This window comes from Phocoena sinus, chromosome 7 (genome assembly GCF_008692025.1).
Source record: "Phocoena sinus isolate mPhoSin1 chromosome 7, mPhoSin1.pri, whole genome shotgun sequence".
In the NCBI taxonomy this organism is placed as follows: domain Eukaryota; kingdom Metazoa; phylum Chordata; class Mammalia; order Artiodactyla; family Phocoenidae; genus Phocoena; species Phocoena sinus.
In genome coordinates this window covers 61403193-61430070 of record NC_045769.1, presented here as the reverse complement: position 1 = coordinate 61430070, position 26878 = coordinate 61403193, and the positions used below count along the sequence as shown (strand labels likewise).

Genomic DNA, 26878 nt, shown 5'->3' with positions numbered 1-26878 from the left:
GCTTTTTCTCTTTTGTGCCAATAAAGGATTATAATAATGATCTAATAGACAACAATGCAACATCTTAAAATGTAGCACTAAGTAGTTTTTTTTTTTACTTAAGATATGTCTATTTCTGCTTCTAGGTTGTCACAGGATTTTCTCTTCATCACTCAATCATATCTACTTACAAAAGCAGTCAAGCAGTCAACAAAGAAGAAATTTCTTTTTCCGAAGACAAAGAGAGATTTCACACAGTATAGTTTTGCCGGCTGCAGTTTCTTCAGCTCATCCAGTCCCTAAGGTACTGTACTGCCTATTATTTTTTTGCTGCTTTTTCCGGCCAAGATAAAGGTTAACTGCAGAAGCAATCAAGTGTTTTTGCACCTTTGACTTCTGAGGTGTTTGAATTATAATTTTTAAACTTGGTCTGTGATTTAAACCTGTGGTTTGGGAAGTTTTAACATCCTGCAGTTCTATAATATTCATTTTTTAAAATAAAGCACTGAGCTTATAACTGCTTAATTCACTTAGAATTTAAGTTTCTATCATTAAAATTTCCATATTAAATTTCTACCATGAAGATAAGATTATAGACAATCTGTCCATTTTTCTAAAATGCAATGTAAAGGAGGTGTGGGGATCGTTTAGGAAGAACGAGAATAGGTGAAAGAAATATAGATTTGTCGCCAAAGTCACCTGCTTTCCCTCTTTTTCTGTTTTTTTGTTGGTTTTTTTTTTGCAGTAAACCCACATTAAGTATATCATACTCCCTGAAGGTGAGTGGCCCATTTCTGTGCCAAGGGCTGACAAGACAGGCCACCAGAGCCCAGAGTATGTTTCTGGTATTTCCTTAGTAGAAAAGAAAAAAGAAGTCTCCAGAGAGGTGAATGTATTGTTTTAGAATTTCAGTGACAAGCCAACAGCCCTTCTGCCTGTGGTTGTAACCTGGCCAGATTGCAAAGAGAGAGGAGGCGGGGCTGTGGGAGACCGGGTGTGCTTTGTGGGTGCTGGTGGTAAAGCTGTAGCAGAGAAGATGCTCACCCCGAGCTCGGCTGCTGCAGCCCAAGCGATGGCGTTACTTGTGTCAGAAAGGCCCATCTGAACACAAGAACAAGTGAAGGTCCTTAAATCCTGCATGATGCAGTTCCCAAAGTGCAGAGCCCTAACCTCAGCCCTTCCAGAGATGCTGTGATGTCCATTGAATAGCGTTATCTCTCTCAGCTTCCTGTCCCCAACTGCTGTGTAGCCTTACTGGGTACTGCTCAACAAAACTTATGTAGCAGTTGCCATAAATAGTTTGTAAAGAGCTGTGCAAAACCTTGGGACTGAAAGGAGCTCTGTGTGTAAGGTAGTATTTATTTTCTGAATACTGCCCATGGATTTAAGTTAGTGGTGGAGAATGTTCTCCAAGGGTGATCAGAGTTGAACATTTTGAGTTTTAGAGGAGGGGGGAGTTTGTTTGTTTTTGACAAATGATGGAAGTGTTCAAAGTATTTTTTATGTACTTGAAAAAAAAAGAAAGGAAAAGGAAAGAGAGCTGTTTCGTTTTGTCCTCTAGTTCCTTCTTAGTTTGGGTACAGTTGCAAAGTGTAAGAGAAGTGCATATGTAATAGGCATCCGTGAACTTGACAGTCAGCCTTTTACATATATTCATTGGGAGAGGGTGTTGTGAGCTATCCTTTGCATAAATTTATCTTTGTGTCGAGCAGATGAAAGTGCTCTTAATTAACCATTTGGCAATTGGGAAGCTTGGTGCTATTTGTTATCAATGGCAATAGGCTTCTAACGGGGTTGGAGAAGGAAGAAAACTCCTGTTTGTTTTGACCAGAAGTCTCCTTCAGTCCAGTGTGACTCAAAGCACAGAAAGGTTAACAGACCATCCAGAGGCAGCACTAACAGGCCATGTTAAGTTCAAAAGGGCAGGGGAAGGAACTGGGGGCAGCCTGGAGGGTCTGTGTGCTGGCTTCAGAGGTCGGTGCTCCGGCAGGAAGGGCAGAGCTCCATGAAGCAGGGGGCTGTGTCCGAAAAAATGATCCCATTGTCATGCACTGGGTTCTGATCTTCGTTTTCAATCCTTTTTCCTCAAGCACATAAAGAAGCCAGACTATGTGACGACAGGCATTGTACCCGACTGGGGAGAGAGCATAGAAGTTAAGAATGAAGATCAGATTCAAGGGCTTCGTCAGGCTTGTCAGCTGGCCCGCCATGTCCTCCTCCTGGCCGGGAAGAGTTTAAAGGTGGCGTCTCACCAAGCCTCGGAAGACTTACATAAGGGGCAACAAACCCTGCTCCCCTTTTTTCCTTTTCCCTTTAACTCTTCTTTTGTACACATCTAATTTGTTAAAATTAAGTAAAGCCTTGGGATAGGGGAAAGGGATCGTATTATTTCTGTGTTTATTCAAGAGATAATTGAAAATACAAATTTGATGTTAAGTAGCAGAATTCTGGAGATACTTGGGGCACAATCGGCCTATCCAAGTTGATCCATGGCAGATGGCTTTGACTTTTCCCCTCTTACTCCTGCCTGTGGTTTCTTCTTTTATTCCCCACATTATTTCCGTGTGCCTGAAGAGTTGCTTTGCCTCATCCTTTGTCTCTTATTTTCTTACATTGGCTCTGCAAAGAAAGACAGACCACATACACTAAGCTATAGGTAATTCAGCAATGTCATTGTGTACAACTGTCTTACTACAAGATTTAGGTCTTTTGGAATAATCTGAAACTGAATCTGAATCCTGCTATGTAAGGATCATAAAAGAAAATACTGTAGTTTCCAAAAGGTGGGCAGAATTTAGGAAGTGAGACTCAAAGATGAAACACTTAGTGTATCATTTGTGTAATAGACTTGTTATAGCAACACTACTAACCATAATGTGAATATAAAATAACATAAAAAAACTCTTGAAGAAATACTTTTTAATAAAAGATTTTGTTTTAGAATTTTGCTCATGATTTATGAACTTGTGGAGATAGTCCTCATGTGCCCACAAAACTTGATTTCAGTTTTCTTCTAGTTTGGGAGCAATTGGATACATTCTAGTAAGGGAAAAATATTTTTTGAAAAGACATTGATTTATTTAGGCATGAAAGAAATCAAGATTAGTGAACCTGGATCTCTACAAAATGTATCAGACTTAGTTTTTTAAATCATGATCCATAACCTCCATGCCATTATGGCGAAACCCATGTAATGTTTCACTGAGATAAAAAGGTGTGGTTTGACCTACTTTTCAAGCTTTGTCATCTAAATTGAAGATCCTTTTGAGAATTTATATGCTTTGGTTAGCCCAGGGCACTAACCATTGAAGAAGAGGAAGGAATTGCCTCAGAACATATTTTTTAAACCTTCAGGCTAAAACGGAGTCATGTCATTTAATGACTCACAAGTGATTGAGAGGATCTTAGATTTTAAAATGTCCATTTCCAAATAGTCCATAACACCATCATGTACCCAAACAGTTGTCAGAAAGGCACAATAGGATTTTAAGGTTAATCATAATTAATTAAAATGTTGTACCACAAGTTTATCACAGTAAATTTATACAGCCTCCTCTGGAAGTGCTGTAGCTATAGGCATAGTCAATAAATACAGGAAGTGTCTTCAACTGTCGCTCCACAATTTCTTTATTTAATATTTCAGGTTGACATGACAACTGAAGAGATAGATGCTCTTGTTCATCAGGAAATCATCAGTCATGATGCCTATCCCTCACCTCTAGGCTATGGAGGTTTTCCAAAATCTGTTTGTACCTCTGTAAACAACGTGCTTTGTCATGGTATTCCTGACAGGTATTCATTGCTTAATAACATATTGTTCCTTTGGAAACTAAAACATGAAACTAAGATCTATAACATATGTTGAAAGACACTATAGTTTAATTGAAACCTACCTGCAAACTTTTGAAGCTGATTATGGTAGAGCAACAATTTTGAAGTATTTTGCTTCTAAATGGACATAATACCACCATTTAATGTTTGTTAAAGCAATATGTAATACAAAAAAAGTGGCTGTGCATTAAGTATTTCTTTTACCATCTTAGATTTTTAACCATCTGCTATTGCTTTGGCTCTTTGTAAAATTAAGATAACTATTAAGTATATTTTGTTGAGAATAAGTAGATTTTTTACCGGTGGCAATACATGTTCATTTAGGTATTTCTAGTAAAAATTGATGTGACTAACATAAATTAAAGATTAAATATAGTTATTCCATTCATTCCTTCTCCACTCAGAATTATCACTGCAACTCATTAGGCTTGTGATAGTGGTCATTAGATATTTATTTTTATATTCCTTTTATTGGGATCTGTCTGTCACCGTTTTTTTTTTCTGTTTATGTTTCAGTCGACCTCTTCAGGATGGAGATATTATCAACATTGATGTCACGGTGAGTAAATCATATAAAAAATAGTCTTTGATCAACTTCAGAATTGCCAGTAGCAACAAGAAGAAGAGTGGATTGAAAATGTGAACTGCACCGATGGAAGTGCTGTTTACTTCTAGACCCAGACACAAGCAGCTGGTTTCCTTTTTTGTCTTTAACTCTGTGTTTATTCCAAGTAAACCCAGGCCTGACTTGAATTTAGGGCTGGAATCAGATGCACTGAGATCAATGTTGGCCTAAGTGAAATGTCAACCCAATCCTGCTATGTGTCATGTTTTTGAGAAGGTGTAATTGTTATTGATCCACTGTGTAGTTAATGCAGAGCCCACAGCACTGGGCAGCTGCTGAAGCTAGATATGTATGAGATGAGCTAACGTGAAGAAAGCCAGCATTTTTCCTTCACTCTGCCAAGATTGATCTTCCTCTTCCTGCTGATTTTGAGTGGGGCCTGTCATTATCTTACTCTGTCATTAGGCGCTACATTGGCCTGTGTGTGTCAGTCTATTTGGACAGCAACTCTTTTGCTAGCAGTGTTCCTTAGATTTATTAAAATCCCTGAAGGTAACGTTGTATTCCATTTCTGGTATAGAGAGCCTTGAACTCAAAGCGTACAAGCAGAGTGCTTTTCTCTCTGAACTTCAGTTTTCACCAAATGGTTAACAGCCTTTCTTTTAAATAACAGCCCCAAGTAATTTAACACAGGAACTTCAAACTGTACAAGCTCTAACCTTTTCTAATTTCCTTAGCCTTTCACTATTCTCAGACTTGGGTTATTTGTGCTTTGGCAGTTCGTTTTACTAAAAAAATTTGTAATGGTACCTTTGGATTATGGAGATGGTAAATAAATTCTATACATCTGATGATTAATAAATACATTTTAAATAAATAAATATAAATTAAACATCTGATGAGAACTAGTTGAGATAGCATTCAAGGAGTACAGTTTCTATTAATGAGGAAATATTCTTAATAATAGTGATTTCATATGCAGACCGTGAACCTTAGGTGGGAGTGGGAATGCAGTGGAGATTGGCATCCAGTAGTTTAGTTCAGTCCAATTTTTAGTTGTTTAAATTAATTCAGCCTTTTTTCTTCATATCAGTGTGTCTTAGGATATAGCCAAATATTCTTTTATTGCTGATGCTCTTTCCTATATCATTTTGTCCTACTTAGAATACTTGAACATTTGTTCTACATATATTGTTGCTATCTTTCCAACTCAGAATATGTAGAAGGAAGTATTTTATGAAGTGTACCTGAAATGAAGTATTTTTCATGATCCACTTTTCTTTTGGATTGTGCCTGATTTGGGGGCTCTTCGTTTATTATCTCATCTAATCACCCCCTAATAAAATATTGCTTCTTTGAATGAAATCAGCATACTCTTCCTTCCTCTTTCTAATGTGTCCAAAGAGAATAGTCCATGCCTTTTCTAAGTTTCCTGAAGACTTTCAATAAACAATTCCATTTTTAACATAAAATGGTCAAAGTGAAATATTTTCAAATGTCTAGAAATGTGAAGGGACCAAGAAAACATACAGGTCAGTATCTTAAATTATATATCTTATGAAATATTTTATTAAGTGAAAGACTCCATTATTAGATCCTATACTTTTATCAGAAAATACTCGTTGCATTTTGTAATTGTTTACATTAGTATATATCACAAGAAAATAACTTCTTTCCCCCTTGAAAGTTGAATGTTTAAAAAAAGATAATGTGATACCCATATTAGTTGCTCAATAAATATTTGTTAAATAAATGAAGTATAAAACAAGAATAGTTTGTGGGTAAAAACAGTAATTATAGATAACTGCCACAGACTTTCAAAAGTATTATTTCATATATATTGAATCTTTCAAGTAGTCATTTTACAGGCTAGCAAAAAGTAATATGAAAAGGCAAGTAAACATTTTTTAAAATACATTTTTACTTAAATAGCAACTATACAAACATTCAGAGTTACAATTTTGTTTTAATAATTACTCTTTATCAGTAAATGTTATATACTTGTGTATCAAATCAAAACTTGTACTCTCTTGGATTACAAATGGGAATAAATATATAAAACATTGTTTTATTGCAAGGTAATTAAGATAATTTGATGTAGTAGCAAAAACACTTGATTAGAAGCCAATAATCCATCATATTAACCTGGTTCTACCTCTGTATTCTGCCACTAACCTTAGAAAAGTTACTTGTCTGTGCCTCAGTTTCCTGACTTTTAAAGTGAGGATAAAATGAAGACTCCTCCTGCCTCCCTCACAGAGGATACAAGAGTATATTTTTTAAGCAGAAGAGTATACATATTAATTTGGTATTAAAGCAGAAAGCTCAGATAAATCTCTTTTTTATTACAGTTTTGCATTCTATTTCATGAGAAAGAGAAATGTGAAAAATAATTACATAGGACAAGTTTATGCAAAATAGCAAATTCCATGCTATATCAAAGGATCAATATTCAACCAGTCTCCTCTGACTTCTATAGTTATTACGGTGTTTGGTAATTATTGATTTTTATAATGAATCTGGTGTCTTTCAAGATCCTACAGGGCCTTCTGAGTCATTGAAGACAGATAAAATGCTATTTTCTGTAATTTTATTCTTAAGCCTGTTTTGTTACATTCTGATTCTTTAAAAATCCATGTATAGTGTTTTCTGTTAACATTCTGCTATCTGGAACATTTGATTAAGATTCCACTTCCAGACAGGATTCTTCTATAACATTTTTCATTCCGATATTGAGCCACTTCAGTTCTTGGAACTGAATTCTCCTTCTGTCTGTTATAACACCAACATGTCTATCTTATTTCTTTTTGCCATTATCTATCACTTCCAAGTGTGGGACTGGTAAATAAAAGATAAGTATCTTTATGACACTGAAGAAACTTTTCACTGTGTTAAATACTTCTGGATTCTCTAAACCTATTGTAGTAATTGTGGGTCAGTGTCTTTGGTCACTATTTCTGCATATATAATTTTGTCTCAGAAATAAAATGAGGACTCAAAATGTTAAAGAACATTGCTAATCCTAATGCTGAAATAGCCATACTAGTCACAAATTTATTTTAAAATCTTGCAATATCATTGCGTGTCTTCCTCTTCGTAATTTCTGTAAGGCTATTTGTTTTTTTGTAGGTAAACTTGACAGTAATTCTGGAAGGGTGAAACACATGAATCTACTAAATACATAAATGAATGCAATGTAGACTTTAGGAGAGTAGATTTTTAAACAAGGACATATTTTTAAATTTCTGCCTGTCTTTAGGTTTACTACAATGGCTACCATGGAGACACCTCTGAAACATTTTTGGTGGGCAATGTGGATGAATGTGGTAAAAAGTTAGTGGAGGTTGCCAGGAGGTGTAGAGATGAAGCAATTGCTGCTTGCAGAGCGGGGGCTCCCTTCTCTGTAATTGGAAACACAATCAGGTAAGCCTTCCACTGACAAGTAAAGGGAGGGTTGGCAAATGGTACAAAGGTTATTGGTGGCTTGGTATAAAGTTGATGACGTGTTTTACTATTCAGAACCATCATTTCAGTCTGATATCAGTATGTGAACTGCCAGGCTGCTGTGTTGTTCCCTGAGTTTAAAAAAAAATTTTTTTTTTAAAGTGAATTATATCAGGTCAGCAAAGAAACTTATAGAACCGGCAAGCAATGTTTATGTGACCGCTTTACTTTTAGCTTGACATGTTGGTCTGTAGTGTTCCTATATTCAAAATCACACCAGACGTGGAAGGAGTAACTAAGAAGGGGTAAGTATCCCAACTCTTGGACAGTGAGACAGGAGAAAAGCTAGATTTTATAAAGGCATGAAGTGAAACATATTCCTGTGATAGAAAGATAAAAAGCATTATTAGCTCAAGCAAGCCTTACCTTTCAAATTGGTGGATTAACAAACAGCCTGAAAAGGTGATCTTTTTTTTTTTTTTGGTCTGGTTCATTTTTCCTATAAACCATTGTTTACTTTCCACACAGGCTTCTATGCTTGCTTTTTGAGAGTATGTGTATTTTCCGAATTCAAGACTTTTCTTTGTAATCCGTTACCTACTTTAGATCTCTTTTTCTTCCCCATAACTGTTTTGAAGTAGACATACAGAATATGTGTTTTCATTTAACAGTAACATATTTTGTTAAAGATGATCACATCAGTACCTTTTAAAGTACTGTTCTCATTAATATGAACCATTGAATACTTCCCATTTGTCTGAAGGATGGAAGGCTTAGTCACCTTGAAAAGATGCTGCCTTTTTTCTTTGTAAGCCTTCAAACACTTTAAGAAAAAAGGCAGTAAAATATAAGTTAAATGCATTTATGGCTTTAAAAATATTGTAACAGTGATTCAGTGTCTGAATCAAACTTTAGTAAAATCTCTTTGGGTTATATGCGAGAAGCTTTTATTGAAGACTTTGAACAAAATTGTGTTTTTGACAGTTTTAAATTATAGGCTAACTAGCCTGGGAAAAAAGGATAGTGTCTCTCTGTTCTTTCATAGGAAATGTTGAATCAGACCCCTACTGAGAAAAGAAATTTAATGCATATCTCACTATCTTACTGTCCATGAATATAATAGAAATGAATTCAAAATGCAGTTTTATTTTTGCAAATGGGATGAGTCGATAGATGTACCTCATATTTTTGAACACCTAGGGTTCAACAAATTTACTGGTGGTGTTCTTGCATTTTAACAAAATTTATTCTTCAGTAGAAGGGGGCAGAGAACACTAGATTCTTATTCAAGCATTCTATCGAGCTCTGCATTCATGGCTGTGTCTAAAGGGCATGTCAGCCTTTGATTCTCTCTGAGAGGTAATTATCCTTTTCCTGTCACGGAACAACAAATGATAGCTAACTACAGAGGCACATTTGCAGTAGTCACATTCATCAACTGCAGAAAAAAAAATTCAATTTAATTGTGCAACACAGCTGCACATGGGCTTTTGAGCATTTCTGTTGTTCTCCCTGTCTCGCTATTCCTCCCTCCAGATCTATTTTTTAAACTTTTTTTCTGGTTATTTTTTCCCCTTTTTTGTCTCTTCTTCCATTTTTACTCTCTGTACTTTCTTGTTAAAGTAATTTTCCTTTGTGGCTCTCATTCTTTTTTCCCCATTGAAGGCTATGAATGTAGAAAATTATCACAATTACTCATATAATTGAGCCTCTTTGTAGCAAGTGCAACTCCAGTAGCCTTTCTCCATCATGAAAATGGTTTCATTATAGGGTTTTTCATATTCTCTGACACCATCTACACAGAGGAACAGGCGTGCAGATGAGATGTACTAGGAACAGGCTAGATCAGTAAGGTCACAGTAGGAATAATTAGCTCTGCTATGGAAAGAGCATCTAGGCCTTTTACTGCTACATAAATGTACTGTCCGTGGCTTTTAGTCACAAAAAAAACTTACTAACAAATGGAGCTCCCGCCTACTACTTTGAAAAAAAGATTTGTATCAACACTACAATTTTCCATCATTAAGACTAATAACACAGAGCCTAGTATACATCATGGGGAATAAAAAGAAAAATCTCACATTCAAGTGGCGGCTGGGTGCTGACCTTTGTTCCCTTTTTTTGTGTACGACTTAACTCTTTACAAAAAAGAGCCACACGCCACACCAACATGCAGGTGAACTCCAGCTAGTACTAGCAAAGCATAGCATTCAGTCGGAAAATCTGATAAATCTCCATGCAGGATAATGCATTTCATTACATATTCACTACATTAATTCTGGCTACATAAAAAAAAAGAAGAAGAAGAAGAGTAAAATTGAAAGTGACATTGGATTTTAGCTATCTGGATACAGAGGTCAGTTTTCGCAGAGGATGAATTTGCATGTACAAGCTCCTTTGAAAACCAGATCAGTCCCGACGACTGCACTTACGAAACTATGTGAAAAATAACAGACAATGAACTTTTTCCTTTACCCTAATGCATTTCATTATTTAGATGGTCTACGTCTGCCACTGAGGAGGAAACTGGCCCCAATTCTAACAAATGTTTGTTCTGATGTGTTAAGGCAGTGTTTCTGGACATCTATTATTTCGCCTTTTCTCATTCAGGCAAAATCTCAAGGGAGTAAATAAACAAACAGTCTCCACCTTTAAGCCAAAAATACTCGGAATCATTACAGACCGAAAGTTGACAAACATCTTTCAACTCAGCCTCGTTTATTTTAAGATACTCACCATCTTTTGCATAGCCTCCCTCTACTGATACACCATGAAAAGAACATTCAAGCATCTTTCAGTAGTATTATGTCACCAAAAACCTGGTGACCTTTATAGGAAATTTTGAAATTTTCTGAAACCTAAAGGATAGGATGGTGTCTCTGAAGAAGTATTGGCTAAAAGACTTCAATGAAAAGAGTTCTCTGTGTGCCCTTCTGCTTCGTGAGGGATAGCTAGTGATCTTTAGGTTACAGTGTTATTATACTCACTGTACTTGCATTTGCTTTAAAATATTTCTAAATTTGTGTTTTTGTAATTACCTCTAGATGATATGAGCTGTACATATGGAGATACTGTGAATGTGTAGATTCACGCATGACAAACATGTGACAGTTCAATCAAAAATAATTTAAACTTATACTTGTAAATGTCATGATGAAAGTATCAATGAATGGTTTTTAATGTTTAATTCATAAGTATATGTTTTGATATTAATTTAGAAGAATATAAAGCAGATTTTTAAAAATCTCTTTCTATTAGATTATGCACATTTAAACAATAAGTGGCTCAGGCAAAATAAGTCATTTTAATGTCATCTGTGATGGATTTTTCTTGACAGCTACTGTAAATTACAATTACACTGCTTCTCTCTGCACATGAAAGTAAGCATTGCAATAAATTATCTTTTATTTCCATCCATCATGTCTGCTTTTCAGAAACAGAAAACCTCAAATAAAAGTTCAGCACTATTGTAAGAAAAATACAGTAATTTGTGATCCAGTTTGAAACAAAAAAATGTACCACTCTTTTAGAAAACAGTTGTTGGCTTTCAAAAATATTACTAATTGTACTTAAACATTCCTTGTCATTAAAGGGAATCCTTGAATTTGTGCATTCCTGCATTGAAAACTACTGCTTAAAATAAAAATCTGGAAAGATTAAAGTAAAATTCCATAACTTAGAAAATCAGGTGCCATTTGAGATCCTTTAATTAGAGATGTGACCATTTGGGAATCAGCGCTGTTTATAGAGTTCATGAGAAAATGGTAATAAAACAATTTTCATGTGTATTTTTGTTTCTTTAGAAGAGTATGTACTTAAATATAATACTCCTCTGCCCTCTTGGGGAATGTATTCTTAGTCATAAAATGTAGTTTAAGTGTATCAAGGATTTTAATTTATCTAGACAAAACTTCAGTTGAGGAAAACTATCTCATGCAAGGGAATTAAATTAAGAAAATGATCACAAGATGAAATTCCTTTAGAGAGATTTTTCTTTCAAACTCTAAACCGTACCTGAAACATGAACTGTAATAATACAGTGTGATTTTTAGGTAAGTTCATAAACTACTTTTATACATCTCCTTCCTCCTCTCCCCTCCTCTCCTCCCCACATATTCCATCCGAAGGGCTTCACATCATAGATGGACTCAGGCTCAGGTGAGTGGCTGTCTTAGAAAATTTTTAATTAGAGAAACTCAAAACAGAAGAGCTAATACCGGGAGCGTTCTTCTGGTAGATTTTAACAAAAAGAAGGCAGATTTCATCTGTGAAATGTCCAAGGCAGGAAGACCCTCATTCTCAGAAATGGGTCATGACCCTCGATGGCTGGTGTTGGGGAGCAGTTGTGTACTTCTTGGGCACCCCTGCCCACCCAACAGCTTCCATTTCCCCCAACACACCAGCCAAGAGAAGCACGTGTACTCCACTTTCCCATGCCACAGCTAGGGATCCTAGCCACTTGATTCCATGTTAGAGTGGAATTTGCTACTACAAATTGCTTGGATTACCTCCACAAAGTTAGATTTAAACCCTAGAATCAGGTAAATAATCTTGTGCTTCCCTTATATTCCAAAACAGAAGAACAGTATATAGTAGAATAGTAGAAGGGGGTACGCTTTTCAACAGTGATTAGAAATATTAATGAGATTTTATTCCATTCAGTCCCAGGAAGTATGTGTTAAAAAGCGAACTACCAATCCAAAAGGAAGATACCCTAAAAAGCAGACAGGCGTGTTTACTTAGTTCGTGAGAATCAAGCACTGAGATGGGTGCTCAACCAAGGAACTGAGGGAAATTTGTCCTGTTCTTTTCCTCTTCCCACACAGCTGTGAAATCCTCTGACCTTCGCATCCATGGCACATACATTCTATGATCCTCCTAATACCAGAAGTTCCAGCAGGATCCAGGCAGTAAATTGTTGTAGAATGCACTCAGATATCTTTAGCCACCTAGTAATTGCACAGCTTCTTTTATGAAGAGGAATGAGAGGCATGGGGGGGGTGGGGAGGGACCCCAGGTGTTTTTTCAGAGTGGGCTCCCTTCCTCTCCTCTCATCGGAAATTAAAATGAAGATTGCCATCGTAACACACATTTACGACATAGCTGTGATGCCTGCCAATCAGTTAGAGCCTTAAAAAAACAACAACAACAGCAACAAAAAAACTAGTTTGGTTTTTTTAAGAAAAGAAAATAGAACAGTTTATAATGAATCTTCTTAGAATTATTGAGGTTTGTTGGGACATAGATAACCTAATTTACAGGTTTAGATAGAACCCATTCTTGTAAAAAAAATACTAGATCAGTTTATCTTACTAAATAATCTCTCTTCCACCCTTCTATCTACTCTCCATCCTGAGTTTCTATTCAGAAATTGTGTGGTACAAATAGGAACATCTTGGAAAAGTTGTAATACCTCCTGTCCAAAGTGCAAAGACACACAGAAATAAGTATAACCATAAAGAACAACTTAAGAGATAAAAGCATTCAGTTACCATTCCTCTCTACACATGCATAGCTCACCTATTTCTGCACTGTTACATGGAAATTAAATCTGAATGAGAGGCTGCCCACCTGCTATTTATAGTGACATCCTGGCCTAAGTGAAGACATTTTACAGGTCTGGAGATGAAGGTTAAAAATGTATACAGAAAAGTATATTGACAGGAATGCTCATATAGATGCTGGCTAAACGCCTTTGAGTTCATGTTAAACTAAACCGAAGGGCTGTTGGAACCTCTAGTTTGGGATCTAAGAACTTTGGTTTTGTTAAGAATTTAAACAGTGGGCCTGTAAATCCCAATCCATTATTATGGTTAGGGTTAAGGCACTTTGCCCTTCATTCACATGAAAATATAGATTGTTCGTGATATGTATGTTCTTGTCTTTCTGGTGCTCCCAGAAATGAACATGTTCACCTGATGGCAAAAACGACTTCTTCACCTTGTAGGTGAAGACTTTAGGGTTGGATTGTAAGCTTTCACTTATATGGGATAGATGGAACCCAAAAGATTTGCATGTAGAAGTAACTAATGAAGCATTAAGAATTAAGAATCACAATACTAGCTTCACTTAAGCATCGTAGCGATTAAAAAGCATTTTTTATGAATTTTGTTAATGGTGTAAGTCTTTAGTAGAAATCCCAAATAATCACAAAGTGTTGGAGTGTTTCAAGAATACTGACAAAGTAGATGTGACCTTTGTGTGAGTGTGTCTGTTGTAAAATGTTTAATGTTCTGAATTATAGAAGTAGGAAGTTACATTTCAGATTGTAATTTTTTTGTCTGGTTCCCAAATCAGTGGTAATTTGCACAGCCTTTTTGTGAAACTCCATACAAATCAGGCAGATTTTTATGACCTGCATTACCTGTACATGTATCTTGGTTATATTGAGCTATATATGTGTGCATGCACACTCATCATCTAAAAGTGGCCTTGTTTGAATGCTGTACTAAAGTAAAGGAAGCAGGGCTCCCCCCTGGTGGCGCAGTGGTTGAGAGTCCGCCTGCCGATGCAGGGGACGCGGGTTCGTGCCCCGGTCCGGGAGGATCCCACATGCCGCGGAGCGGCTGGGCCCGTGAGCCATGGCCGCTGAGCCTGCGCGTCCGGAGCCTGTGCTCCGCAGCAGGAGAGGCCACAGCAGTGAGAGGCCCGTGTACCGCAAAAATAATAAAGTAAATGAAGCAAATTACTGTGTTAGAAACATACCTTTTTTTCTTCATTTATCCAGAGGGAGTTGTTACAAGCTGTGACAAAAATTTAAAAATTTTCCAGAATAATGAAAACAAGTTGTTACTATCCTAAATATAACTTATTTTTTTCTTTTTCAGAGAATATTTTGAAGTGACTTTGTCTTATCTGTGTATGCGCTTAAAATGATCCAATTTAATTAAGTATTTTGTTTGGTTACTTTTTAAAGCCAGATAACTCATCAGAATGGTTTGCAAGTCTGTCCACATTTTGTGGGACATGGGATAGGATCTTACTTTCATGGACATCCAGAAATTTGGCATCATGGTAAGAGAGTTAGTCTGGGAGCTGCTTATTGAATGTAATCAGGAGAAAGCAGTTTTGCTCCTGAACCCCTTGCTGCAATTTTGAATCCACAATGTCATCCTTTCCTATGAGTGTGTGGGTGGGAATGGGGGGGGAGGTCCTACCTAATCGTAAGCAGCACATTACTATGTTATTGAATTAGAGCCCAGCCGTTTCAGTCCCAAAATAAGGTTTGTTTTGCTTTTGTCTCCTGAAGGGTGATGGCTGGAAGTCACAAGGGATATTTGTCTAGAAAAGTTGCTGAAAACAAAACACCACAGCATCAATGTCCCAGCAGCATGCACATATGACTGTTTTCTGTTTTTCTTTTTCTGCCCCCTTCTCAAACCGCTGACTGTTGTGGTTAAACTTCATTACATCCTACACAGCGTTGACAGCTGATGTATTAGCAGCGTGTACTCTTAGTGATTTCTAGATTATACCCACCCTGTGTTCTTTCCCCAGAATCTCCTGTTTTCACTGCCTGGATGTTGTACCCTACAGTGAGAAAGCAAGGGTGGGCCAGAAAGGGTGGAGTATTGGGTTAGGGTAGGAAGCAGTTCTATGGAGTGCCCCCAAGGGGGGTGCATACGTGGACAGGGACCAAAGGAAAGTTGGCCCTAGAGCCTTGACCTGTGTGCTTGCGGTGGGAGCAGCCCCTGGAGGAACTACTGGCTGGAATCCATCCCCTGGAAGATCCCTAGAGACTCAGCAGGTCAGAACTCCCTTTGGGCCAAAGAGCTCCACCAGAGGCAGCCTCATAAGAGGCCCAGGCTGGAGTGCAGAAAGGGCCTCTCAGGCATGTGCCTACCCAGCGCCAACACCTGGAAATACTTCAGATCACCCCTGTTCTTGCCTTCTACCAACTTGCCTTCCCTTTGACTCAGTTCCCAAGATGTCTTACTCTTTGGGTTGGAGGTGTGGAGGGCAAGGTCCAGGACCCAGTGAAGCCAGGAGACCTCAGAGCAAGTGGCCAGGGGACAGTGGAGAGGGGGTGCCCAACAGGTGTCTCAAGCACCCAGGCTGATTTTACTTAGCCTTGGTGCACCCTTCCTAGGGGCCCTGACCCCAAGCTCAGAAAATGCAAAGGCTGAGGCCTAGGAGCCCTGTGCTACCACCCAGGATTCTAGAAACTTCCACCCTTTCTTCCTAAAAGAAAAATAAATAAGATAACCATGTTTTTTGAGTAGCCTAACCCCTCTAATTCCGTTTCTCTCTGTCCTCTCCATTTCCCATTCCTGCTCCCCCACACCCGTTGTTTTCTGTTTTTGTTTTTACAGCGAATGACAGCGATCTACGCATGGAGGAGGGCATGGCGTTCACTGTAGGTCAGTGCTGAGCTCCTCTTCAGAGAGCAGTGGATCCCTCGCGGAAGCAGCGGCGCTGGCCTAGGCCAGGCAGTCCAGTTGAAGGGCTAATAAAGCCAATCAGCATAATTAAATAATTCAGATGCATAGTAAATCTGATTAAATAATATCCTCGAGCCCATCTTCCTAAATCAGATACTTACCAACACATTTAGGAGACGGCAGCCGTCCAACCTTTTAATTCTGTTACCAGTGTAATGTGGTGTTTGGGTTTTTTGTGTTGTTTTGTGGGGTGTTTTTGTTTTTGTTTTTCATTAACACCCAGTAACTAGAGGCATTTATGTCCCTTGCTCCCTGTCAGCTAGTGACATACTCTCTGGTAACCCCATTCCTGGCTGATCATGTGATTGGTGTCACCACCAAATTCCAATCACCTAAGACCCTGAAGCATCATATTTCTGACTGTGGGGCTTAATGGAGAAGCAAATTAGAGTGAAATAAGAAAATTGTTATTTGCTGATTAATGAACTTTTGAGCATGTTTTAAAATTCAAATATTTTTAAAAACTGACTGGTATTCATGAGAGGGACTGGTGTTTGGGTGGTTATTATCCACAGGGTCCTAATTAAGGCTTGATTAAAATGCCCTTTTTTCCTCTAAAAAGAATTACGAACTAGGCAACTTCATAACATTTTTGAATGCCATAGCGTTTCCTCTTCCTACTGTTTGGTTTGTAGCATACTATGTAAGCAACATCAATTATCAGCGCTTGTGAGATGACAACATGAGCCCGTGGGGGGAAGCACTTGGAGGGAGGGGGGAGAACCTTTTTATTCTCTTTTTTGATAATCAGATGAAACAATGTTTAACAAGAATCTGATTAGATCACTGCAGTAAATATTTTCCCTCTTACAGAGCCAATTATAACCGAGGGATCCCCTGAATTTAAAGTGCTGGAGGATGCATGGACTGTGGTCTCCTTGGACAATCAAAGGTGTTTGCTTTCTGCCCGGTTTCTTTTAAATTGTATAGAAAGGGAAGGTTCGTCCGACGACGAGGGCGAGCTGCTACTCCCCGCCCCGCAGGCGCTTGAGCGCTTGCTGGTCGCTGCCTTGTGTGTTTCAGGTCGGCCCAGTTCGAGCACACAGTTCTCATCACGTCGGGGGGCGCGCAGATCCTGACCAAACTGCCCCACGAGGCCTGAGGAGCCACCCAAAGGTCGCAGAGACCCGGCGCCTTTTTTTCTGAAATTGCTGAAATCCAGCTGGAGAACTTTGAGAAGAAACAGGCTAACGGCAGGTCTCACAGTAACCTACCTAGCACCTAGTAGCGCCTTGGGAAAACGCGGTGGGCATTGGTGGCCGTTGAGAGCTCAGATCCGAGGCCCCGAGGTGGCCGTGCGGCTTCGGAAAGACGGGTCCTGGTGCCTGGCTCTGCTTCCCAACGCGGGAAACGCATCTGGAAGGGAGCGGGGACGCCCTCATTTGGAAGACGAGGGATTCCTAGAAATGCATAGCTTTCTCTTTCCCTTGTCTTGACTGCCCGAATAAAAAGCTTTCACCTCCTAAAACCGCTGTGTCTTGTGCTCTTTCGTCTCTGAAGGTTACTAGGGTAAGAGGGTAGGTGGTTAATTTTTGAGTCTCTGAACTTTTAACACGCGCGCGCAAAAGAAAAGCCCGAGCCTAGCTGTTAGGAATTTTTTTTTGAAGTTCTCTTTCTTCCCCCCTTTTGGGACCCCCCCCCCCCCCACTGGCCAGCCCTGAGGGAGCTCGCGGGGCCAGCTGCCCCCAGCCCTTCCAGTTCTTTCCCCTTCTTAGCTGCTTCGCGATTGAAAAGATTAGCCCGCCAGTGGAGGAGTTAGCTACAAATATTTCCTTGCCACTGGACCCTGGGCCTGGCCCTTCCGCAGGGGTTATCACTCCCCCAAACTTGACTTTCCTGGTCCCGTGCGGCTCCTCTTCCCTGGCCTTCAACCCGCACCGCGCGCCCCATCCCAAAGGTTAAATTTGAGAGACCCTCCCTCCGACACACGAAGGCAAGCTAGACCGTTTGTCGCCCTAGGAATTGGAGCATCGGTCCCACTCGCCCAGATGTGGGCAGTTGTCTGGCGTGGTCCCCTACCTAAATTGATCTCTTCCAATACTGGCCCTCTTCAGACCCGCGCTAATGCGCTGGAGACCCAGAGCATCCCTGCAAGAGGAAGTCACGGGAACCCTTTTGACGGCAAGGGCCTAGTTAGTCGGGATTGGAGCTGGTCAGTTTAACCCCGATTCAGCCTGCCAGCAGCTCCACCTGCTTCAGAAGCAGGAAATCCAAGAGTCCACATTCTGTGGACTCATTACCGCCCTCAGTACCCTGCCTTTCTTAGCGCTCACTCCTCAGGACCTCTTCACACCTGGGCTCAGAGGTGGAAAGGGCTGGGCTTCTAACAAGCCATGTAGAAAGTAGTTTCACCCCGTCATGGTTTTTAGGGTGTCCCACCCATCAGTGCTTGTGCTAACTCTTGTTTCTACTGAAGCGGGTTTTACAAAGCTGCCATCCACTAAACACAGATTGGGCTCAGCTCCAGACCACCAAGGAGATGTGGACAACTGTCATTGCCATGACAGGTGGCCTACGTGATAGGACTGGAGAGCCAGCTCGTCTATGTGACATTCAGAGTGTGGGAAAAGTTATAGGAAACTGAGGCCCACGAGCGTGCTTGGAAAAGTGGCTAGTTCAAGCTTTTCCTGAACTCGGTTCTCATGGGCATCCTCCAACCCTTCCAGCTCCCTTTCTCTGCGTCCAGGGATGTAGAATTTGGACAGAGGGGATTCCGATTTCTAGTGGATCTGAGAGCTGGAAAAGATGAGGAGGGTTGAAGATTTACAAGACCCACAGGAAAACTTTAGGGTGCCGGGGAGTTGCCAAGAAAAGGCCTAGAGACTGAGGCTGCTGCCCCAGAACAACCCGAATTTTCTAGAGAGGAACAAGGCCCAGATAACCTTGGGAGAGTTTTGCCAGAGAATGACTTCACTTCTCTCCTAGATTAGTCGGATTGCAGCGATTAGCCAGTATCTTATCTACGGATCAGTTTACCCGGAGATTCCCCAAGAATAATTTCATTAGGACCACAGAATTTTACCAGCCACTGGGATAGCACGCTGCTTATGCAGTAATTTTTCCGAGGTGGAGGTATTTATGGGACAGGTTTATAATCCCACTTATTAAAGTGACTAACCTCAAGTTTAAATATGATACGTATACTATATATATATATATATATATATACTAGCACCAGCCAGTCGTCAGCAGCTCCGTAGGAAACAAACTTGAATTAGAATGAACTCCGTTTAACATGCTTTGAAGTTGAAATTTGGAAGCAGATTTTAAAATACCTTGTCCACGTCCTCCACCCCCAATCCCGCCAACTCAATTGGCCCCAAACCTCACCCTGGGTTGCAGGGATTCCAGCCACGCGTGACTACTGCTAACCCCACAAGGCGCCCGGTCCTGTGGTGTCTCCTACAGGTCCTACTCGGAATCCGGGGCTCTCAGGATAATTGAGAGAGTTTTGTTGCCTCTCTGAGTTGGGACAGGCGAAGATCTAAGCAAGCCGGTGTTTCAGAACAGGTGTCGCCGTGGCAGTGAGAGTTGGGAGGGATCCACCCTGGGCTCTTAGAATAGAGATAAGATCACACATGGAGAAGCTAGTCAAGGCCGGGCGTCTCAGCACCTGAGGGCCCCGGCTCAGCCACCCCTCCCCGAACCTGCTTCTCTGGGGCTAAGAAATAATTCCGGAGTGTAGGCACTCCCTCGCCCAGATACAATTCACTTTTAAAATAACCCAGGCTCTGAAACCTTTTCCTGTGAGGGGCTTTTGTTCCCTGGAGCCAGCCCTGTCCCCTGCGCTGCGGAAGACTTGGATTCCCCCCCTCCAGAAGTGAACGGCAAAGAGCCCTGTAGACCGTCGCGACCTGTGGCCGCCTCTCTCCCTTTCCTCCACCCTGCAGTTCTCTGGAATAAACTGGCCCAGGGCAGCCCAGCCATCGGGTTTCCTCACGCCTTGCCCTGAGCAGCCGGAATCGCCAGCCTTGCTTCCCTCCGTCCCAATCCCTGCCCCGCGCCAGCCGCGGCGATCACTTACGTGGGCAGGGCCCATGAGGCGCGCGAGGGAGACCAGGGGCCCGGGCGGCATCAGCTGCGGTGCAGGGCGCACCGGACTCCGCACCCCAAAACAGGCGCTAGGAAAGAGCAGTTAAAACCACAAGTGCAACACGGAAATCAGGAGGAGTGGAACGGCTCCGGGAGTTGTCTGGTGGCGGAGTCATTAGCTGGTTGTTCCTACAAAGCCTCACCGTGTGCTTCGGCGATTAAGTGGGAGGGGGGGGAAGATAAAAGAAAAAAGAAAAAGAAAGAAAGAAGGAAAAATCTTTTAAAACGTTGGCAAACCCGTTATTGGTTTGGAGGATTGGTCGTTTCGTTTTGCTTGGCTTTTATTTTTTGCTCCAACCACACTGCCTGAAATATCTCTGCCCCCCAATATCTTACCCTTAAACCAAAGGAGAGGAATTCCCCCGGGCAGCAGCTGCTGCTACAGAAGTTAAAAGAGAGAAGCCCCTTCCACTAATATCTGTAACGACAGCACCGATGTAATTTGTTTTGAATGTTCATTTTTATTTGTGTTCCCTCTGCCAAAATGTGCTTGATTACAGAGGTTTGTCCTGTGATCACTACGCACTCTAGAAAGGGGAAGGTGCCTCGGCGAAGGTTCAGCTCAGGCCAGATCAAACCCTGGGCTGTTTAAGGCTGAAAGGCTGCATGTTGCTATTAGTGTTAAATATATGGCTAATTATGCGTATGAAAATTAAACATCAGTGTTATGCTAATGGGGCGCCTTCAGCTGCGGATCCGAGCACTTGAGACTACCATTTAATCAAATGAATCAGTAACTAATACATCTGCACGTGTGAACTTTCACAAGATCATTTCCCTGTTCCCGTCACACCGCTAAATTATGAAAGAAATAATTATCAACACTTTCTAATTACCTAACAAAGTAATTTGGGATTCACCGTGGGGCTGGCGGGATAGGGAACCAACAGCCCCTTGGCAGCCTGCGTGGTGTGCGCCACGCCTCATGGGGGTGGCTGTGTGGCGGTGGCGGCGGGGGCTTTTGTGCACTTTTCTGTACCTAGCGTCCCAGCAGATAGAAGGCGCCGCGGCAGCTTTTGCCTCCACCAGCTCTACACCAGGCCCAGTGGCGCCCGCTTTGACCCCTGGAGATGAGGAGGATCCTGGGTGACAATGAGAGACGTGTTCACACACAGACAAGCGAGCCTACCACTGGCCTGGTTTTGCTGCGGGTTTTGGTATCCTCCAGGACTCCTACACCCCGGGTACTCTCGCCAGACCCCAAGAGGCCGGAAAATGACCAGCTGGCGTCCGCGGCTCAAGCAGAACTGAGACCGCCAGCTCCTAGGCTCCACTCTGTGCCGCGCCCTAGGGGCGAGTGAGCCGGGGCGCTCGGCGCAGAGGGAATGGAGGCGGGGGGAGGAGGAGGAAGGTTGGGAGGGAAAGAGGAGGTGGGTGTTGGGGGGAGGGGGGCGGTGCGGTCGCCTTTCCTGGGAGGAGAAGCGCGGGTTCCTGGCTCTCCGCGCGCACTGTTTTAATCAGACCGGTGCAGCCTCGAGCTGGAGTGGCCAGCTTGGCCTGGAGCAATGCGAGCGGGCCCTAGGGAGCGGCGGCGGCGCGGCGGCCGAGTGAGTGAGTGCGGCCGGAGGGCCCCAAACCCGCCCCCCAGGGATGTGGCACAGCGGACCCAGGACAGGGAGGCGCCGCCGGGAGAGTGCTGCGCTAGGCACGAGACTCTCGGGAGGACAGCGCTCTGTTGACCGCCTCCGGCGCCCCCATTGCGCGACTCCGCGTACGGGAGGCCGCGGCCGGGCTCCAGAGCCGCCCTAGCTCTGCACCGGACCGGTTGGCGATTGCTAGGAGAAACTGCCCTGGTCCCGGTGTTGGGGGTGGGCGGAGGGTGGGGACAGTAGGAGGGGGTGGGCGGCGGCGCCGAACCACTGGTTGATTTCTGGGAAGTAAGGCGCGCCGGGGAGGCGGGAGGCTGATGAGCCGCGGGCCGCGGAGGTCCCGGCGCGGACGCCGCAGCCCATTGTGCGCCCCACGCTGCTTGCTCTGTTGCAGAGGAGCCCCGGCCGAGAGGTGTGGATGCGTCTCTCCCGAGGCCGGGACGCCTCGCCCGCTCTAGTCCAGCGGAGCCGGAGCGCCTCGGACCAATCCCCGGTGATTATGCAAGACAGCGGACCAATCAGCTCCGCCAGCTCATGAATATTTATGACCTTGGCTGAGTCAAAGCTTTGAAGCGAGTTTGGGGAGCTCGGCAGCATCATGCTTAGACTTTTCAAAGAGACAAACTCCATTTTCTTATGAATGGAAAGTGAAACCCCTGTTACGCTTAAATTGGGTTCCTTCCTGTCCTGAGAAACACAGAGACCCCCAAAAGGGAAGCAGAGGAGAGAGAGACCCACACCCAGACCCCGCGAGAAGAGATGACCATGACCACCATGCCAGAGAGTCTCAACAGCCCCGTGTCGGGCAAGGCGGTGTGTTTATGGAGTTTGGGCCACCCAACCAGCAAATGTCTCCTTCTCCCATGTCCCACGGGCACTACTCCATGCACTGTTTACACTCGGCGGGCCATTCGCAGCCCGACGGCGCCTACAGCTCGGCCTCGTCCTTCTCCCGACCGCTGGGCTACCCTTATGTCAACTCGGTCAGCAGCCACGCGTCCAGCCCCTACATCAGTTCGGTGCAGTCCTACCCGGGCAGCGCCAGCCTCGCCCAGAGCCGCCTGGAGGACCCAGGTACGTGCGCCTGCCAGGGAGAGGAAGAGGTGCGAAGGGAGGGAGGGGGGGAAGAGAGAGGAGGAGGAGGAGAGAGAGAGAAAGGAGGGAGAAGAGTGGAGGGAGAGAGACATGGGATGGGGGTGGGGAGGGCGCCGGGAGCAGTGAAAGGTTTTGGGTATCAGTAAATGAATCCATGTCATAGCAAAGAAATTTAAAAATATATATCCAACGCAACTTGCAACTATCGAGGCAAGGATAAATCCGAGAGCGTCCCCTGGCACTGGCTGGGCCTCTGGGTGGCTCCGTGAGCCGAGCACACAATGCCTTGGTGGAAAACAGAAACCCACATGTGCACTTATTAGTCTCGGTAATTATTTGTTGTGTAGCGCCGTAAACACATGTATGCAATTAAGGGTAATTAAACCTCAACTACCGCCTGTAAAAATAGCAAACTCTTCCCTGCAAAGGCAGGAGCTGCGCGCCTGGGAACTGCCCCAGTCCGCTTGCAGCGGCGGGGTCGGGCCCTTTGGACTGGCGGGACCCTTCCCTGGCTTTCGGAGTTTCTTGAGCGTTCTCATTCCTGGTCCTGCCTCTGCCACCCCTCTGCGGTCACTTGCTCTGGGCTCCCCGCACTAAAGGGCAGTCACTCGCCCTTAACTACGGCCCCCACTTCTGCTGTCCCTCCAGGGGCTGACTCCGAGAAGAGCACGGTGGTGGAAGGCGGTGAAGTGCGCTTCAATGGCAAGGGGAAAAGATCCGCAAACCCAGGACGATTTATTCCAGTTTGCAGTTGCAGGCTTTGAACCGCAGGTTCCAGCAAACTCAGTACCTAGCTCTGCCCGAGAGGGCGGAGCTCGCGGCCTCCCTGGGACTCACGCAGACGCAGGTACCTCGGCGCTGCCCCACTGTGGCGGCCACGCAGGCTTCCCGCGGCCAACCTGCACCCGCAGCTTCATTTCTTGCCTCTCTGGGCGTCAGGGGTCGGGGTGTGTGTGTGTGTGTAGTGTGAGTGTGTGTGTGTGTGTAGTGTGTGTGTGTAGTGTGTGTGTGTCCCACCCCGGCCTCTCGCAACGTCTCTCCTTCCTCCGCAGTTCTCTCTCTGCCCCTGGCTCTGTCGCTGCCCTCCGTTCCTGGACAATCTGAGTTAGGGCACAAGAAGGATTTCCCCTAGGCATTTGTTTGGGGGACTCTGGGGTCACACGTGCGCCGAACAACTGGAACAATAGGACGCGGGGGTTAATCCCTTCTTTGCCTTTAAAGTGTGTGGCTAATCACTCCTGGCCTGGGCCCGAGCCTCTGTCTCCCTCCTCCTCCGCCTTCTCACCGGTTTGGGCTGGCAGGGGGAATCCTTTCCTCCGCCCTCTCACCTCCCAAAGTCCCAGACCCTGGAGGAGAAAACGGAACCTTCCTTCCCTGGTTTCTCTAAGATTCCGGGGGCCCCTTGGGCGTTCTGATCACGGACTGGTGCGGGTTTCCAACGTCCGGGCCGGGATTTGGAGCAGAGTTAGGAGACGCTAAGGAAAGGTGGATTTGTAGTCCAAATGAAAAGTTTAACAAACCCTGTGGCCTCCTCAATCAGCCCGCAACTTGCTCAAGGGCTGAAATGATGGCGCAAAGAGAAGGCGGGTCACACTGGAAATAAATTTCCTCCACTTCTTTTCTCCACTCGGTTCTTTTATTGATGTTCATACTGGAATTGAAGCCTCGATGTTATGCAGGCTCCGCGTCTTCCCCAAAGATTGCCGGGCTCGGGCTGAGTCCCAAGGCAGGCGAAGGCCTGGATCCCTGCACCGCTCACCACCACGCTCCCTGGCTCTCAGAGAGCTGCCCCTGCCGGCCACCGGCGGCCCGCGGTGGAGCCTCCCAGCCTTCGGTTCTTATGGGGGAAGGGGGGTGTGTATGCTTCTCCAGCAGGGAGCTGCCAGGTCGCGCAGGGCAGGGGCCCGCGGGGTATCCTCTCTCGCTGTCCCACGGCCCCCTTATCTCCCCAGGACCACAGGTAGGCACAATGGACCTAGACCGAGTCACGTTGTTGTCCGCTCTTGCAGGTTCAAGATCTGGTTCCAGAACAAGCGCTCCAAGTTCAAGAAGCTGATGAAGCAGGGCGGGGCAGCTCTGGAGGGTAGCGCGCTGGCCAACGGCCGGGCGCTGTCTGCAGGCTCTCCTCCAGTGCCACCGGCTGGAACCCCAACTCCTCTTCCGGGAAGGGCTCGGGCGGCAAGCGCGGGCTCCTACATCCCCAGCTACACGTCGTGGTACCCCTCGGCGCACCAAGAAGCTATGCAGCAACCCCAGCTCATGTGAGGTTGCGCGTCCGCATCCGCCCGCCTCCTTCCCGTCTCCCTCTGCCCGGGCCCCTCTCGCCTCCCGGTCCATCCGCCCCGTCCGCGTGCCGTGGGTCCGGAGGAGAAGGGCCCAGAGGGAAAGAAGAAGGAACAGTAAAGGCAGGACGCCCGCCGCCTCCTCCGAGTGCCGCGCGGTCTGGCTCGGCGACTTCCCTGGCGCCCACGCCCTTGCCCGAACCCGGCCTCGGCCGCGCGGTGACAGCAGAGTGGCCTCGAAGCGCAGGCACAGCGGCCTGAGACAGCGGGAGCCGCAGCAAGATCCCGCCGGACCCGACCGCCGACGCTCAGCTGTATGGGACTATCAGGAAAACAAAACAAAAACAATGTAGAAAAAGCAAAAGCTCTTCTGTCCTGTCCGTTTCTTGTCTCCTTTCGCTCTGTATCTGTGCGCTGACGAAGTCGAGGTTCTCGTCCGTCCGCTGTCCTCGTTCTTCGGCCGCTGAAAAAAGTCACCAGGTCGGAGGAGGCTTGGTCCACCGGGCCACCCTGCTCCGGATCCTGGAACGTTTTGTCTTTTCGGACCTTTCCTGGGCCTGCCTAACCATCTGTGTGGCTCGTTCGGGGATTAGGGGAAATTGGAGGGAGGGGGTTTTATTTATTGAGAAATGGACTTCGCTTGAGGCTGAATGTTCGGTCAGTTCACGGTTCTGTGGGGCGCGAGGGAGCGCAGGGTCCAAACGTACCCATTACTTTAAACGCACCCGAAAAATGAATAAGGAGGACCTGGTGATTTTAATTTATATAGTAACTTTTGTACTTCGCTGGTATGGAGAGGTTGGAACCGAATGATTTGCATTTTTTACATGTCCCGTATTATTTTAAAAAGAAAAGAGAGAGAGAAAGAAATGAAGCCAACACGATTTCCTCATACTCGGGAAGAACGCTTGATCGCTTTGCTGGTTAAGCAGGAAAATCCTAATTCTTCCCTTGTGGAGAGAGAGGACTGATGGGCGGGGAGAGAAAACGTGCAGGGGTGCACCAGTACCCTAATGCCGGTGGGCTTTAAAGTAAGACGAAAGCAGCTTTACAACAATCCCCAGAGGCTCGACCGCAGAATAATGCCAGTCACCACCCTGAATGCACAGTCTCCAGTGCAGGATCTAATTGCTGTACATATTATTGTTATTAATTATTATTGTTATTATTATTCTGTAAACATGTTGCACAAGCTTAGCTTTTTTTCTTTTGTGTGTGGCTGAAAAACCCGATGCTTTGTGAAAAGAGAATCTTGACATTTTTCTTGTGAAATTTGGAAAATGTGATCAAATGAAATCAACCGTGTTTTGTGTTCTCTATGTCAAAGTTTAGTTTTATATTGAGAATGTTAACTTATTGCTTTGTATCTTGGGTGGGGGGGAAGAACTTTGTAAATAAGTTATAAAGTTTCTCCGAGACAGTAAAATTATGGTTTCGAGAAAGAGTTGCTGTCTGGTGTGCTGTGTGAGGGGTGCTGGGGCCAGGCAGCAGACTGCCACCTCTGGGGACAGATGAGGCAGGGGCAGCGACTCCTGTCTCCAGACATAGCAGGGATAACGG

At 44.2% G+C, this 26878-nt stretch overlaps 2 protein-coding genes across 7 annotated transcripts in view; both read left to right on the top strand.

Moving 5' to 3' along the window:
• Nucleotides 1–17724, top strand: part of METAP1D (methionyl aminopeptidase type 1D, mitochondrial) — a 79616-nt gene extending 61892 nt beyond the window's left edge. For 4 of the 6 annotated variants that reach the window (XM_032637700.1, XM_032637697.1, XM_032637698.1 and 1 more), the window contains 8 exons: nucleotides 126–283; nucleotides 2070–2219; nucleotides 3623–3771; nucleotides 4327–4369; nucleotides 7635–7798; nucleotides 14736–14833; nucleotides 16132–16179; nucleotides 17074–17724. In XM_032637700.1, coding sequence (XP_032493591.1) covers nucleotides 126–283; nucleotides 2070–2219; nucleotides 3623–3771; nucleotides 4327–4369; nucleotides 7635–7798; nucleotides 14736–14833; nucleotides 16132–16179; nucleotides 17074–17339 — 1076 coding nt within the window. In that variant the 3' untranslated portion in view covers nucleotides 17340–17724. The remainder of the gene's footprint in view (nucleotides 1–125; nucleotides 284–2069; nucleotides 2220–3622; nucleotides 3772–4326; nucleotides 4370–7634; nucleotides 7799–14735; nucleotides 14834–16131; nucleotides 16180–17073) is intronic. The other 2 variants (XM_032637702.1, XM_032637701.1) reach the window with 1 other exon arrangement.
• Nucleotides 17725–22700: 4976 nt separating this feature from the next.
• Nucleotides 22701–25301, top strand: DLX1 (distal-less homeobox 1). Its single transcript, XM_032638381.1, is given in 7 exon segments — nucleotides 22701–22754; nucleotides 22757–23015; nucleotides 23685–23744; nucleotides 23747–23891; nucleotides 25046–25173; nucleotides 25176–25216; nucleotides 25218–25301. Coding segments are annotated over 7 exon segments (771 nt in total).
• Nucleotides 25302–26878: the final 1577 nt, after the last annotated feature.